The 16,603-nt window shown below is 47.7% G+C and overlaps 1 protein-coding gene across 1 annotated transcript in view; it reads right to left on the reverse strand.

Annotated features, from left to right (window-relative positions):
• LOC130485130 (cystathionine beta-synthase-like) overlaps positions 1-16,304 on the reverse strand; it is a 40,440-nt gene extending 24,136 nt beyond the window's left edge. The window contains exons 1-3 of the mRNA XM_056858241.1: positions 16,129-16,304; positions 7,707-7,813; positions 731-865 (exon numbers count right to left, since the gene is read on the reverse strand). Coding sequence (XP_056714219.1) covers positions 731-865; positions 7,707-7,813; positions 16,129-16,304 — 418 coding nt within the window. The remainder of the gene's footprint in view (positions 1-730; positions 866-7,706; positions 7,814-16,128) is intronic.
• Between the last annotated feature and the right edge of the window lie 299 nt (positions 16,305-16,603).

Genomic DNA, 16,603 nt, shown 5'->3' on the forward strand with positions numbered 1-16,603 from the left:
CCTCAAGCTAGTCTACTTTCCAGGAGAAACTATTGTTAATTCTATTTATTATTAACTCTGTTAATTCTATTAATTCTATTTCTTTACTTGAAAATCTGTACATCTTGCCTTTCCACTGGTGGCTAAGAAGAACACATATCAACAGAACAATAAAATCAATACTCACTAAGCAGCAAAAGAAATAAACATAGAAATTTCATACAATAGCTGCTAATTAAAACCCAAACCAAGTAATATAAAATTAATAAAAGAGCAGATAACAAATAGCACAATTCTCAGCAGAAATATCCCTTTCTACATCTACTGGTTTCAGTGGACTCTGTTTAGGATAGCTAGATTTGAGTCCAGTAGCCCCTTAGAGGTCAAAAAAATTAAAAATTATTTTGCAGCTGAGCCCTTACTTCTTAACTGCCACTGATGGGCAGCTGTACGGTAGTCACAGAGCTCTTCCTAAAAAGTTGCTAATCTCTCCTTGTAACAATGTCCCCTCGTTTTGTGAACTTTTGCTATGTTGAAATATTTAAAAGTTCCTCTAAGGCTATGTGCACCATTCATCCCATATCTCTCTTGATTTTAAAAAGGGATTTAGGCAAGCAAACAAACAAACACAACCAGAGTATGCATGAAAATTCCCTCCTTTTTATCACCATACCATCATAATATCCCACCTAAAAATACAATTGTAGAAAAGGCTATTTTCTTTTACCTGCATTTAAAACTTTTTACACACCTGTATTTCCCGACGTGGGCTCAATGAGCGTGTCTCCTGGTTTTACAATGCCAGCTCTTTCTGCATCTTCTAACATCCTCAAAGTTATTCTGTCCTTCACACTCCCTCCAGCATTGAAATATTCACATTTTGCCACTGAAATTTTAAGTTAAGCACAAATTAGAACTAGAGATGTACATCTTTATTTTTGTTATCAGATTTCCCAAGAGGAAAAATTATTGTTAGAAACAGTCTAAAAGACAAGGCTGTGATCCAGTTGTAGTCAAGCATGAAACGGAAACATTTTCTGGGTGAAGTTGAGGCTTCAGACAGCCACCAGATGTCACTCTCAATCAGTGGAGAAAAAAAGTACCGGTAATAATAAATCATTGACTTTTTACAACAATACATTTGAGAGGGGAAGTATCCAAAATCTAACATACCTCTGGGTTCAGTTAACACTCCAAAATACTTCCATGTGCAAATAAGCAAAATTCTATTTTGCATGCTTTATTTCATGAGGTTTTGTTGTGCAAAATTGTTTTTTGTTGAGGCAGCAATGTAGAATGAGAGGAAAATGAATTCTCTGGGAAGGGCAGCTAAACCATGAAGACTGACAACTCAAGCAATTCACACAGTTTTACAAGGCATCCCCAAAAGGCAAGAAATATGGGTGAAATAGAAGTTGGGTAAAGTAGAATATGCTACTAGATGGGTTGAATTCAACATGCGTAGAGGGGGGAGCTGGCACATGTATGCTCATCCCACCCATGGCTACGCATTTGTTGGCTCATGAGCACGGCATCTACTAGGAAGTGTATGCACATGGATTCTCTCCCTGTTATTTCAATATATGTGATATCTTGTGTAGAGAAAGTGATTTACTAGAGACGTGTACCAGAAAATCAGGACTGTTCCTGGTAACTAGGTACAGTTGGATCATATGCTAGCACCTCATCTATGTATTGTGAGAGTCCCCAGCTAGTTGGGCAAACTTCGCCAAATCAATTGCTCAGACTTGGATGCAGAAACAAAAGATTTATTGAAGGCTTCAAATAGAGAAGACAGGCTCATGGATTCAAAGTTGCGAGTGACTAGCTTATCGGGGTTACAGTATTTATCTACTACAGGGCAGGAAGGTTCACACGCATGGGAGACATGGGAGGTTACAAGGCAAACCGGTGCAGCATAAAACATCAAACAGTCCTAGAGAGACAGTGAGGGCTATCTGCATTTCAAGGCCGGAGTCAGCCCGAGGGAGTGAAGGCAGAAGGCACAGCAGGGGAGGAGAGGTGGCACCTGGGCAAGAAGGACGAGGCGGGGAACTCAGGAAGATACACAGAGGTGCGAACTGCTTGTACGAGTTCAAAGAGGGAGAGATAGAAACAGATAGGAGCCAAAACCAGATGGCCCTCACATTCTGCCCCCCTTAAGGCCCCCCTCCCGCGAGTTCGGGAGGTCGAGGCTTCTCGGGATAAGCGCAATGGAATTCGTGTACGAGCCGGGGGGCGGCCATGTGGGGGGCTGCAACCCATTCATCGTGCGCGGCGCCTAGATGTTTCCATCGAACAAAGTAAAACAGCTTTCCCTTTTTCCACTTGGAATCCAAGACCTTGGACACTTCCATGTGGGTATCCCCACCCACAACAGTGGGCACTTCTGGTTTAGAAGGGGGGTGGAACTGGGGAGCGGAGACGAACGGCTTGAGCAGACTGATGTGAAAAACGGGGTGTACCCCGCGAAGGGTTTTGGGAAGGTCCAGCTCCGCAGTTACCTCGTTAATCACCCGAGTAATGGGGAAGGGGCCCACGTAGCGGTCGCTGAGTTTTTTACAGGGTCGGAGGGAACGCAGATTCTTCGTGGAAAGATAAACCTGTTCCCCCACCCGGAGTTCCCATCCCTGTGACCGGTGTTTGTCAGCCTGTTCTTTGTATTTCCGCTTGGCCCGTTCAAGGTTCTTCTGTAGCCAGGGCCAAGTGGAACTGACCGCCTGCACCCATTCCTGCATCTCGGGCACTGCCTCGAGTTCGGGGGAGACGGGGGCGGCACCGAAAGGGCCGAAGTCGGTTCCGTATACTACACGGAACGGACTAAACCCCGTGGAGGAGTGGGGGGCATTGTTGTATGCGTATTCAGCGAAGGGTAACAGGTCCACCCAGTCATCCTGATGGTAATTAACATAACATCGGAGATAGCACTCGACCACGGCATTCACCCGTTCGGTTTGGCCATCAGTTTGCGGGTGGTAGGCAGACGAGAGACCCTGTTCCCCCACCCCCATAAGCTTCAGGAAGGCTCGCCAGAATTTGGCAACGAACTGGGCCCCTCTGTCGGAGAGGACCTTCCTAGGAATCGAGTGAAGCCGTAGGACATGGGCGACGAACATTTTGGCCAACCCCTGCGCCGACGGGAGCCCAGCGCAGGGGACAAAGTGGACCTGCTTGGAAAAGAGGTCCGTAACAACCCACAGTACGGTCTTGCCCCTGCTGGGGGGTAGATCGGTGATGAAATCCATGGCGATCACCTCCCATGGCCGGGTGGGGATCTCCAGAGGTTTCAGAAGCCCTGGGATTTCCCCCCCGTTTTTGGCGGTGGCGCATGTGGGACAACTGCGAACGTACAATTCCACATCCCCTCTCATGCCCGGCCACCAGAACTGCCGCCGTACCAAATGCAACGTCTTGACAAACCCAAAGTGACCGGCCAGCTTGGCCCCGTGGACCAGTCCCAAAACCTCCCTGCGAAGAGAGGCTGGGACATAGAGTTTCCCTTCCTGCACCCACCAGGACTCTCACTGCTCCATACCGGAAGGGAGCGTCTGCTGCTCTGCTTCCTGTAGGGACGCTTCCCGGAGGCGCTGCTGGAAAGCTTCCGGGATTCCCTTGAGCGAGGGACCGCTGGGGTGGCGGGTTTGAGACCGGGTGGAGACTGCCAAACCCGGGATCTCTCCCCTTTGCTCAGGAGTGAATAAAGAGTCCACAGGACGGTCAAAATCGTTGCGGTACTGGGGCAGTCGGGATAGGGCATCGGCTAGGGCGTTTTCCTTGCCGGGTACATGTTTGAGGGTGAACCGAAATTTGGCAAAGAATTGGGCCCAACGTATTTGCTTGGCGTTGAGTTTTCTAGCTCCTTTGAGAGCCTCCAGATTTTTGTGATCGGTACACACTTCAAACGGGAATTCTGCCCCCTCCAGAAAATGCCTCCACACAGTGAGGGCGTGCTTAACTGCCGCGGCTTCTTTCTCCCAGATGGCCCAGTTGATTTCGGACTGGGTAAACTTCTTGGAGAAATAGGCGCATGGCTTTAAAGCGCCCTTTTCGTCCCGCTGCAGGAGGGCCCCTCCCATAGCTACATCGGAGGCGTCCACCTGGACCACAAACGGTTTGGTGCAGTCCGGGTGGGCCAGGACCGGTTCGGACGAGAAGAGTAGCTTCAAGTCCTCAAAAGCCTGTTGGCAGGGAGGGGACCACTGCAGTCGGGCCGAAGGCAAGGCGGCATTGGCACCTTTTCCCTTAGTGCGCAGAAGGGAAGTGAGAGGAAGAGCCACTTGCGCAAAGTTGGGAATGAAATTGCGGTAAAAGTTGGCGAACCCCAGGAACTGCTGCAGTTGTTTGCGCGTAGTAGGGGGTTCCCAATCTCGCACCGCCTGAACCTTTCCGGGATCCATTTCCAACCCCTGGTGAGAGATTACATAGCCTAGAAAGGTAATGGAAGGCTGGTGGAATTCACACTTAGACACTTTGGCATATAACTTGTGGTCCCGTAACCGCTGGAGGACCTCCCGCACCAGCCGGACATGCTCTTCCATGGTTTCAGAATAAATGAGTATATCATCCAGAAATACCACCACCCCCCGAAACAACAAATCATGTAACACTTCGTTGATTAACTGCATGAACACACTCGGAGCCCCAGAAAGTCCGAACGGCATGACTAAATACTCAAACATGCCAAAACAGCTCGAAAAAGCCGTTTTTGGTTCGTCCCCCTCTTTTATGCGAATGCGGTGGTAGGCTTCCACTAAATCCAGTTTGGTGAAAATCCGGCCCTCCTTCAATTGTGCCAGTAGGTCTGGAATGAGAGGGAGGGGGTAAGCGTTAGACTGCGTGACAGCGTTGAGCCTCCGAAAGTCAATACACAGTCTCAAGTCTCCCGTTTTCTTTTTGACAAAAAAGGCGGGGGCGGAGTACGGAGCTTTGGAGGGGCGGATGAAGCCCCTCGCCAAGTTAGTGTCCAAGTAGTCCCGCAACACTGTCTTTTCACTGGGGCTCATGGGGTACACCTTTCCCTTGGACAACTTGCCGTCCCCAACTATTTCAATCGCACAGTCGGTCTCCCGGTGTGGTGGCAGTTCGTCACACTCCCGCACATCAAACACATCCGAATATTGGGAGTATTCCGAGGGTAGGTTGGGGGTATTGGAAACGGGCCCTGGGGAACCCACTAGGGCGGCTGCCGGGGTCCCGGTCATGCGGTCCCTGTCATGCATGGCGCAGGGATCCTCAGGGAAGGTAAGGGTCCGCTTGACCCAATCAATAGAAGGGTTGTGGCCCCGTAGCCAGTTCATTCCCAGTACTACAGGGGCAACTATGGGAGCAATGGTAAAGTACAGCCGTTCCCAATGCTCCCCTACCGTCATGTCTATCGCGGTGGTCCGGTGAGTGACAGGCCCCTTTTTAAAGTCACTCCCGTCCATCTGGGAGAAACGAAGGGGACCCGGGAGGCGCTTGCGGCGGACCTGCAGTTTCCGGGCCGCCTCCTCGCTAATCAATGTGCGGGCGCACCCCGAGTCCACGAGCGCGGGGAATTCTAAAACTGGGCCCCCCGTGGGTAGTGAGAGGTGAACCCGAATATAAACATTATCTTCCTGGGCGCTTACCATCGGTGGAGCTCCTTGCACGAGGGTCGGTGCGGTCTGCTGAGGAGCCCCCCTTACAGCAGACCGACGGCGTTTTTTGCCGGCACATCCCACTCTTCCTCCTCGCTGGACGAGGGGGACGTGGTATTTGTAATCCGTGACTCGGCGGAGTCAGAGGTTGCACTGGCAATCCGGGGTCCCGATGGACCGGTCAAACTGGCGATCTCACCCAGGGCGTGCGCGTGCAGTGCCGAAGGGGTGCTCCGACGTCCTGGAGCGTTGCTTCGGCGTCGCGGTTGACCCTCTGCGGGGGCTTTCTCTGGTTCGCTCGGGACGGGGCGAATGGAAGCCGGGCGTCCGGAGCGGGATGGGCATTGGGAGGCAAAGTGACCCTTTCCTCCACAGACCAGGCACACCCCTGCCTCGAAGCGCTTGCGGCGCTCCGCTGGCGTGGGGCCGCTGCCGCCTGGGGTGCGAGGGTCCCGGATCCCACCTGCCTTGTCTCCTCTTGGTTTGAAGTCGCGGCCGGAACGTTGCTTGGACAGGTTCAGGAGCTGCTTCCGATTTTCGATATCGGCGGCATGGCGCACCCAACCCTCAACGTCAGGGGGGTTGCCTTGCATAAAGGCCCAATGCTGCAGGTCCGGGTTTAGGCCCTCCCTGAACAACTGCACCCGGGTAGCCTCACTCCAGTCCAGAATCCGACTCGACAGAGACTGGAACTCGCTCGCATACTGCGCCACTGACTTGGCCCCTTGGCGTAGTTGCATCAGAGCGGCTTTGGCCCGCTCCCCCAGGTTCGGGTCCTCGAACCGGTTACGGAGTGCGATCATAAAGTCATCCAAACTCCGTAGCACAGGGGAGCGGAGCTCGTACTGTAACACCATCCACGCGGCCGCTTCGCCTTGCAGGAGGGAGGCCACATACTGGACCTGGGACTCCTCGGAGGTAAAGGTCCTGCCCTGCTCCCGCATGAAAATGTCCACTTGGACCACGAAGAAGGTCAACTGGTCCCCCGACCCATCATACGTGATTTTCAAGTCCCGGCGGGCCGGGGTGCTGGGAGGAGGCGCGGGGGGAGCCGCCGGTGTCCCATCCGGAGGGTTACCCGGCGGGGGCTGTACCTTCAGCGCGTCCATGGCAGCGGCCATCTCCTCCATCACAAGCTGCATGGCATCTATGCGCTCCACCATCACCTGGCGCTCCTCCTGCCACTGTCTCCGCTCCTCATCCATCAGAGCGTCCCGACGAGCGGGGTCGTCCTCGAACCCCGTGCCCGTTAAGGCCAAGCGGCGGTGCTTTGCCTCAGTCCGGGAAAGCGACCAACCTTTCGGCGAGTCCAGCCAAGTGTTAAAGGTGGTCTTGGGACGCGTGCCCGGTCCTGGGCCCGGTCGGGGCGCACCTGGCACCTTCTGGTCCGGTTTGTCTTTCGGGGCCGGCTTGTCCGGGGCACCGCTTCCATCCGGCGAGGCCGGAGGGGTCGTTTTTTCCTCGTCGGCTGACATAGCTGTCCCGTAGGGTACAGATGCAGAACGAAGAGGCAAGGACTCGCAACTTAATGTGAGAGTCCCCAGCTAGTTGGGCAAACTTCGCCAAATCAATTGCTCAGACTTGGATGCAGAAACAAAAGATTTATTGAAGGCTTCAAATAGAGAAGACAGGCTCATGGATTCAAAGTTGCGAGTGACTAGCTTATCGGGGTTACAGTATTTATCTACTACAGGGCAGGAAGGTTCACACGCATGGGAGACATGGGAGGTTACAAGGCAAACCGGTGCAGCATAAAACATCAAACAGTCCTAGAGAGACAGTGAGGGCTATCTGCATTTCAAGGCCGGAGTCAGCCCGAGGGAGTGAAGGCAGAAGGCACAGCAGGGGAGGAGAGGTGGCACCTGGGCAAGAAGGACGAGGCGGGGAACTCAGGAAGATACACAGAGGTGCGAACTGCTTGTACGAGTTCAAAGAGGGAGAGATAGAAACAGATAGGAGCCAAAACCAGATGGCCCTCACATGTATCAGCTAATTGTTAATTTTTATTGTTTATATGCTTAAATGGGTACTTTACCTCATCACTTCTATATTAATGTCTGCAACACAGCACAGAAAATGTGATAAAGGAAGGGAGGGAAGAATACTCACAGAGCTCACATTTAAGCCCGTAGGCTTTTGAAATTTTGTTGATCCGAACTAAAGGGGTATGTCCAATTTTCTCCAAAATATTTGACAAAATCTTTGGTTCTTTTGGTCTGCACAGGAGAAAGAGAAAAAAAACTCAAGAAATTTGATGAAACAACAGCTACAATGTTTATTCTTTGTAAAGTGCTTAAAAATTAGGTGCTGTGCAAAATGTGTGTGCATCAAAGACTGCGTGTCAGGAGTCAGCTTGGTTACTATAACAATCCAAACCATGTCTAGGAGTAGGGTTTCCACTTCAAATTGTACCACACTGCAATAAATGCTTTCTGTACAGTTGTTTATTATACAAAACGGGCTGTTTACCACAAAAATCCAAAAAAGAGAGATTATTGGTGATGTGGGAAGGGTGTTTGAGACATGGCCTGTGAATGGTTTGATGCACATAGGTGGCTGATCATTTAAAATAGCTTCCACAAGATGGCTACAATGCATAAATTGGTGCTGAGGGAAAATAAAATCATGTTTAATTTATAAAATGAGAGGTTGCTCAAACTTTCTTGGAGTTATGCCGTCTGCCCTAAAAGCTTTCTCCTCTAATCTGAAATGTGGTAAAATTTGCCAGGGTTTTGCGTAGGGTTGCCAGGTCCCTCTTCGCCACCGGCAGGAGGTTTTTGGGGCAGAGCTTGAGGAGGGTGGGGTTTGGGGAGGGAGGGACTTCAATGCCATAGAGTCCAATTGCCAAAGCAGCCATTTTCTCCTGGTGAACTGATCTCTATTGGCTGGAGATCAGTTGTAATAGCAGGAGATCTCCAGCTACTACCTGGAGGTTAGCAACCCTAAAAATACGGTAAAAGCTCTTTGTACATGAATGGGAAAACTCCCTTTTTGGTATTACTCATATGTAACAGGGTTACATATGATCCTGTTTTTAGCTCCAGCAAAACAGAATTATTAATACTGAGTTGCCATTGAGGACTTGAAGCTGCAGTGTGCCTGTCAGTCTCCATAGCAAATGTGTGTAAAATATAACATGTAGTTTGGCCCTTAGAGCCTATGCAACTGCTTACCCGAAGACTACTCTTACTCATCATAAAGAATCAAATGATATTATTCACAGTCTTGGACTACTTATGCTTTATAATAGCATGCAATTCCCACCCACGCCCTTTGCTCATTACAAAAATGAGTTCTCCCAACCCCCCCCCATATATGATGCAATTAGGCATATTACATGGAAAAAGAATGTAAAGATTGGAAGGAATCTAAAGGTTCCCTGCCCCTCCACATACTGTTGACCATAAACTGAGTAAGTGCAGATACAGGCATACCTCGTTTTATTGCACCTTGCAAATGTTGCATTTTCAAGCAAGTCTATCGACACAATTATCCCAACAGCACGTGCTCACTTCATGTCTCTGTGTCACATTTTGGTAATTCTCGCAATATTTTAACCTTTTTAATTATTACAGTACATTTTTTAGACATAATGCTATTGCACACTTAATAGGCTACAGTATAGTATAAACATAACTTTTATATGCACTGGGAAACAAAAAAAAATCCATGTGACTCACTTTATTGTGATATTTGCGTTATTGGGGTGGTCTGGAACCAAACCTGCAATATTTCCGAGGCATACTTGTGCTTGCTAAAGATTAGTCACAAGACAATGTGACAATACCAGTGGAACAGTATCGCATTTAAAAAATTGGATTAAAAAATGCCTAAATGTCATCCATAGGTCTTTCACAGCCAATTGCATGTAACCCTCTTGCTATGATGCTGTCTGGTACTTGGAAGGTCTACTTATCCAGTAAGATGCAGTATTAATGAGGGCTCTCAAGGGGGCTCCCATAATTCCCTGAATGGGATGAGCAGTATGAGCAAGGTGGGAGAAGGGAATGCCTAAAATCTCCCCCCCCCCAATTTTAGGGTTGGCGGGTACCTCATGGCCACCGGCGGGGGGCAGGGCCCATAGGGTTGCCAGCTCCAGGTTGGGAAACTGCTGAAGATTTTGGGGTGGAGCCTGGGGAGGACAAGGACCTCAGTGGGGTAAAATGCCATAGAAGCCACCCTCCAAAGCAGCCATTTTCTCCAGGGGAACTGATCTGTGTAGTCTGGAGATGAGCTGTAATTCCAGGAGACCCCAGGCCCCACCGGGAGCCTGGCACTCCTACCCAATTAATAGATCATCCCTGTGGGCTGTGTGGGCTGCATTAAGGATCACTTCCTTAGAATAATAGCAAGGTAAACTTTAGCCCTTTGCCCATCTCTTACATATTGCATCCCAGAATGGAAGGCCAGCTGCTATAAACTATGGTTTCATTAACTTCAATGGAGTATAGTTCACTTTGCCTGTTATATCAGACTAGGGTTGCCAGGTGCCCGGTGGTGGCGTGTAAAATCCTGCCAATCCACCGGGCTGCCCACTGACCAGTTGAGGGCCGGCAATGCATGCATGCGCGCCCGCACGACGGGGACGCCCTAGCAACCTCGGCAGAGATTGATAGAGCGCCCACGTCGCTTCCGAGTAAACCCGGAAGTGACGTAGGCACGTTGTGCACTGCTGAAGAGCTCCCACCAATGGAGCGAAGGGACCTGGTAAGCCTATATCAGACAGAATTATCAAGACAAGATTTGATATTAGAGAGAATTATCTCTACAACACTAATTTGCGAGAAGTTATCAATTTTACTTTTTCAACCGTTCAAATTTTGCTATCATTTACCAGAGCAATTTGCCTCCTTGGCCTTGATTCCAGTGGAACAACATTAATAGCCACTGAGTAAATTCTGTTTCTTATCTCAGTACATGTTTAAATGGCAGGTACAACAGAAAATGTATATTCATTAACCTGTTAAGTATATGGGGCGGGGGACGCTTATTGAATAGATGAATTTATTGGGCTGGTTTCTGGCTATTGGCCAACATGCTTTGAAAATGAAGAGGTGTGTCTGTATAAACAATCAGAAATTGAACTCTGAACCGAAGTTTCTTGACACAATGTTCTTTAGTCTCCTGCCTCTCTGCCTTTGCCAATCAAAGGGGAAGCTGGAGGGCTGTTTGACCTGTGCTTCAAGCTTAAAGGGGGCTTAAATATATATACTATTTGATAAATTTTGCAACTTGTGCTTATGTGCATCATGTGTTTTCATTTTTTTCCCTCCTAGGTAAATAGAAAAAACACCCCTGCCTGTCCCTGGTTCTATTTTCCAGATGTTTTGATCCACATTCAGAGGCCCTGTTCAAAATTAGATATATGGTGTTTTGGGATCAATCCTTATAGCCCTCAAACATTAGATATATGCTGCTCAAGATCAATGGATCAAGGAGCTTCTAAGGGATAAAGGAAAAGTGTTTGGGGATTAAGCTGAAATGACTTTTTTTCCCCATAACTGAGGGAAATTGTATCTTCTCATGCCCATTCTTCAAAAAGAGTTTTAGTTGTGATGTCCACAGAAGTTACTCTAGCAGCAGCCATTAATTGATTTATTTTCTATTATGTGTTCTTATTTTTATCTTAGAAAATACTTAAAATTGCTAGTACCATAAATTTATCAACATTCTAGTTTGAAATTAAACCTTTACAATTTTTAATTAAAAAAACTTCAGAACATAGAAATTAAGTTAGAATCCCACAAGTTAGAATCCCCACACCATCTCCAATATTTATTTAACTTCTAATTATTCTTTGTATTCCAACCAGCGTCAGATGCTTCCTTGATATAACTTTATTTGTTAACACTGGCAGACATGCAGTAACCAATCTTATCATACCCTTTGTAAAGACAGACTTCCCAATTTTATCAACTATTTTTAGTCCTAAATCTGTCTGTCAACAATGTTTTAATCTATCTGATGCCACTATCTAATAGCATCTGATACATTATTGATGCTCTCCATGTTGATCCACTTGGAACACCAGTTTTTCAAAAAAGTTGAACTGTTTTTTTTATTTTACAAAGTATATGATTAGTGTTCACAAACTGCACAAGCTTCAGACAAGCACTGTTACCATTTGACTGTCTATATTTCTTAATTTATTTAGTTTTGCATTTTATGGGGGAACATTCCATTGAAAAGCCAAAAAATGAAACATTCCTTTATTATCAGCCCATGCCTGAGCCAAAAGGACGAAAGTCCTTAGGAGACCAGAAAGGGGTGTACTGGCATCCGGACCCCCTGCGCCAGCGCCCGTGCCACTTACGCCACCCAGGGTGGCGCGGATGCCAACATGGGGGCAGCACACCATCCTCCCGGTGCTGCCGTGGCAGCGCTGCCCAGGGACGCTGGCACAGCCTTGGCGTCTGAACCTTGGCGTCTAACCACTTCCAGGGACGTTCCCGGGGTGCTCCCATCCCGGGACAGGGGAGGAGCCACCTTTAGGCAGCCTCTTAAGCCCTTTCGGCTTAGGAATGCCCCCTTTGCCCTTACCTGGAGATACGCCACCTTTTGACCCTGGTGGTCCCTTCGAACTCTATGATTCTATAATTCTATGAGTTGGCGTATCCCCGTGCAACCCAATGGAGCGGTTGCATGGGTTTTTCAGGTAAGGGCAAGGTTTCGGCTTCAGTGTGTGTGTGTGTGTGGGGGGACCTCCTTTGGAGGTAGCGCAGCAGCACTGCCTCCAGTCACCGGTGCAGCCCTTCCCCTCAGGAATGGGCTGTCAGTCACTGATCATAATTCATAAAATACAACAGTAGTTTCAATCCTGATGCCACCTTTCCCCAAAGTTTTCTATGAAATCTATCATTATCAAATCTGTGTTTAAGAAATTTGATCACTCAATGTTTTGTCATGAAGACAAACATTTTCTGTGTGACTATTAGATTTTTCCCAACCATTTTAACAATTGACTCAAAATATTTTGTAATAGTAACTTTGTTTGTCATACTAAAACTACCTCCTCTATAAATTGTCTAAATGTTCCTATCAAACCCCAGGAGTTCTGCCTAACCATATACTACAATTGACTATATTTTGCCATTATTTTAAATGTTTTTCATGAATTAAAACTGGGATGACCTGAAACAAAAAAATGTAAAATTTTGATTTCTCAAATTAATTTACATCCTGAAACCTTGTGTGTAGTCAAATGGCTGGCATACAGAAGTTAGTTAGTTTTCTATTGTTTTTCTTTTATTCATTTTTTCCACTTTATTATTTTTTTCTAGTAGGCATTGCTTATGGCTTATGCAACCAGTAATGGAGCTGGCAGTCATCCTGAGTGGGCAAAATCCACAACGGCCCCCAGTACATGCACCTTCTCTTTTGTGGCCCCCACCTTGTGGAATGGCCTGCCTGAGGAGGTCAGTAAGGCTCCCGCTCTCCTGGCTTTCCACAAACCGTACAAAACTGAATTAATCAAGAGGGTTTTTCACTAAGTTACATGGATAAATTATCGGGGACTGTGGTCTGTACAACTGTGTATATTTTACTGTGGGTTGGTTCCCATTGTGTGATTTTGCATCATTTAATGTGTCATCTTAACACTTATGTTTTGCTTCAGTTCTGTTTTTTTAGATTTCTGGTTGGTTCTACAACCCAAATCCCATTTCATTGTTTATCAAATGTCCCATCCTGTTGATTGTATTGACTCACTCAGAATCCCCCTGAGAAAGGCCTTAAATAAATAAATAAACATGAAGCCCAACTGGTGAGTAGTCGAATCCCTCAGTCCTTATGTGCAGAACTGAATAGTTGAATGATTTGTACAGGGTCATCTAAAGACATTTTGCCACCTCGAGCAGGACCAGGGAGAGGGGAAATCTGCCAGGTGACATGTCCCACCACTGCCAGTACATCTACAGCTTGTCCTGCTCCTGGAAGGCTGCATCAGAGTAGGCACTTTCACTTGAGCAATAAACCAGCCCAGCATTTACACATCCTACTCAAATCTTTATCCTAGCACCTTTTTCATAAATGCCCGTGCTATTTAAGTTACATCTACAAGTGATGGTATCACTTTACTCCGCTCTGGTTAGACTTCAACTAGAGTACTGTGTTCAGTTTTGGCCACCACAATTTAAGAAAGATGTAGACAAGCTGGAACGTGTCCAGAGAAGGGCAACAAAGATGGTGAGGGGTCTGGAGACCAAGTCCTATGAGGAAAGGTTGAAGGAGCTGGGTATGTTTAGCCTGAAGAGGAGAAGACTGAGAGGGGATATGATAACCATGTTCAAGTACTTGAAGGGCTGTCATATAGAGGAGGGTGCCGAGTTGTTTTCTGTTGCTCAAGAAGGTCGCACCAGAACCAACGGGTTGAAATTAAATCAAAAGAGTTTCCGTCTAGACATTAGGAAGAATTTTCTAACAGAGCGGTTCCTCAGTGGAACAGGCTTCCTTGGGAGGTGGTAAGCTCTCCTTCCCTAGAGGTTTTTAAGAAGAGGTTAGATGGCCATCTTTCAGCAATGCTGATTCTGTGACCTTAGGCAGATGATGAGAGGAAGGGCATCTTGGGCATCTTCTGGTCACTAGGGGTGTGGAGGGGGGAGGCAGTTGTGAATTTCTTGCATTGTCCAGGGGGTTGGACTTGATGGCCCTGGTGGTCCCTTCCAACTCCCTTCCAAACCTGGTGGTCCCTTCCATGATTCTGTGATTCTAAGTGCTATCAAGAAGTGTTAGCTCTGAAATAGAAGTGTTTCCATGAAAAGTTTGAAAACTTGAGGCTCGATAGGTAGGATTGGGGATTTATGAGTCCTTGTTCTCTAGGACATAGTGTGCTAAACACACAGAATTCTCATAAGAGACAAACCTATCTTTAAACAAGCCAAATGAAATGACTTCCGGATACTTATGCTTATCATTAACTTGTTTTATTGCAGGAAGCATTAAGTTACGTACTGGTCTATGTCAAGTCACATAGTCCCAGGCAGAAAATTCTCTACACTTTCTGGAGTGTATGATCCTTGTAACTTGATAAATAATAACTGGGTTTGAAAAATGCCTAGAACATTAGCTGGAAAAATTTGTTACTAAATTGGATATTTATTTCCAGCTAAGAGGATTTCACACCCCAAATTGCGACTGTGTTTGTGGTGCTACTGTTCTTCCACTAAGAACAGGAGGCAAAAGCTGTTTGCAACAAGAACCTGCTGTGTGCAAGTGCTGTTGTCTCTGTAAACTTTAGGAACACCAAGTCACTGCTGTATATTGCTGTACCCCCAGTGTAACTTAAATTAGGTTGGTAGAACTCCTCTCTCATGTAAATTTCCAAGAATAACAGACTATTTGTTTCAGACTAAGACCATTAATCCACGCATGGTCATTTTGTCCAGCAAATCTTCCTGGCATGTAGTGAACTTCAAAAGTCAACACACCCAGTCGTCTCCGGCCTGCATGATCGACTCGGCCACTTCTGGGACTTCCCTGTGCCTTCCGATTTCGGGTTTGTTGTGACTTTACCGTAAGTGGCACAGCCACTGCGAGAGCTTCTCGGGGCGTTTAGGCATCCGGGTTGACTCCCCGTGGGAAGAGGCCACTGGCCAGCCCGATAGTGGCAGCAGCAGCTCCTTTCCCCTCCCTGATCATGCGCCCCTCTCTCCCCCCCCCCCACTCCTGCACCTCCCCCCAGCACCAACCAGGGGGTTCAGGCCACCTTACAGGAGCCTGCTGCCCAGAGCCCCACCATCAGAGGCAGAGGTGCGGCGGCAGCGGCTTCCTCCGGCGGCAACGGTGCACACGTCCAGCCGCTGCTTCCACCTGTTGCCTTTGACTTACAACTGGCGATTGTAAGTCAAAGGTGATGGGGGGAGGCAGCGGCTGGAAGCGTGTGCCACCTCTACACCTCTGCCTCTGATGGTGGGACTTTGGGCAGCAGGCTCCTTGGGGTAGCCAGCTTCCCCTTCACCTCCACTGGAGGAAGACAAAGCGATGGCGGCTCCTTCCTGCCTCTGCCCGCAGAGGCAGACCAGACCCCACGTCTCTCTCTCCCCGCCAGTGTGCCTTATCGGTCCATGAGTTCAGTTCAATTTTTTGAACACGTGACTGGAAGGCGCTACAGAGGAGGGAGAATTTTTTTTTAATGCCCATATGTTAACAACCTAAGAGAAGCTTATCAGTGTTACCACCAGCACCATGACCTCATATGTTACCGCTAGCATCATGATCTCATTCCACCAGCACCATGAACACAGGAACATGACAAACTGCCATAGAGACAAGCCCTAAGAGTCTGAATAAAGCCAGGGAGTTCACACCAGTGCATGTGATTGTACAGTGGCTTAACACAGATGTATAACCAGCCCCATGGAATCCATATCATGCTGCAACACTAAGCCAAAGCTGAACAAAAAATGCTCATAGAACCAATTATGAACATCCTCTTTGATCAACGTAATAGGCAAAGGAACTGCTGCAGTCTGAGGTACAGGTCAACGTGGAGAGAACATTTTCTGACTGCACAGGTAACATGGCTGCTACTTACAAAGGCACACAATTATGAGGAGATTCCGAGATGGATTTTCCAGGTCTCCATGTACATTTGCTGGGCAAATTGGGATGAATCCAGGTGCTGTTAATTTTAGGTTCTGGGTTTTCCACATCCCCATTGAGGAAAGGACAGACTCTGATTGTTTTGTTGGATGTGAAAACACACGCCATTGTGAACTAAAAAGAGAGAAGAAGAAAAACCAAGCATTTTGTTCAGCAGTTTCTCAATTCCTGAACTCTTGCATATAGGTCAGGGTGGACAGGTTGGAGTGTGCTTATTTGATGCTACTTCGGGGAGCCAGCTGTGGCTCAGCCATTGTCCCTGACACAGCCGCAGTTATTGCCTTTACAATGCAGAATTTAGACTATGTGGGGAAAGTGTGGAGCAGCATTGTTACATCAGTGCAGCTGGTTGATCCTGGGACTGAACATTAGGGCTAAAAGTCCACACATATGGGCGTGGCTTGCCA

The sequence above is a fragment of the Euleptes europaea genome, chromosome 12 (genome assembly GCF_029931775.1).
Source record: "Euleptes europaea isolate rEulEur1 chromosome 12, rEulEur1.hap1, whole genome shotgun sequence".
NCBI classification, from domain to species: domain Eukaryota; kingdom Metazoa; phylum Chordata; class Lepidosauria; order Squamata; family Sphaerodactylidae; genus Euleptes; species Euleptes europaea.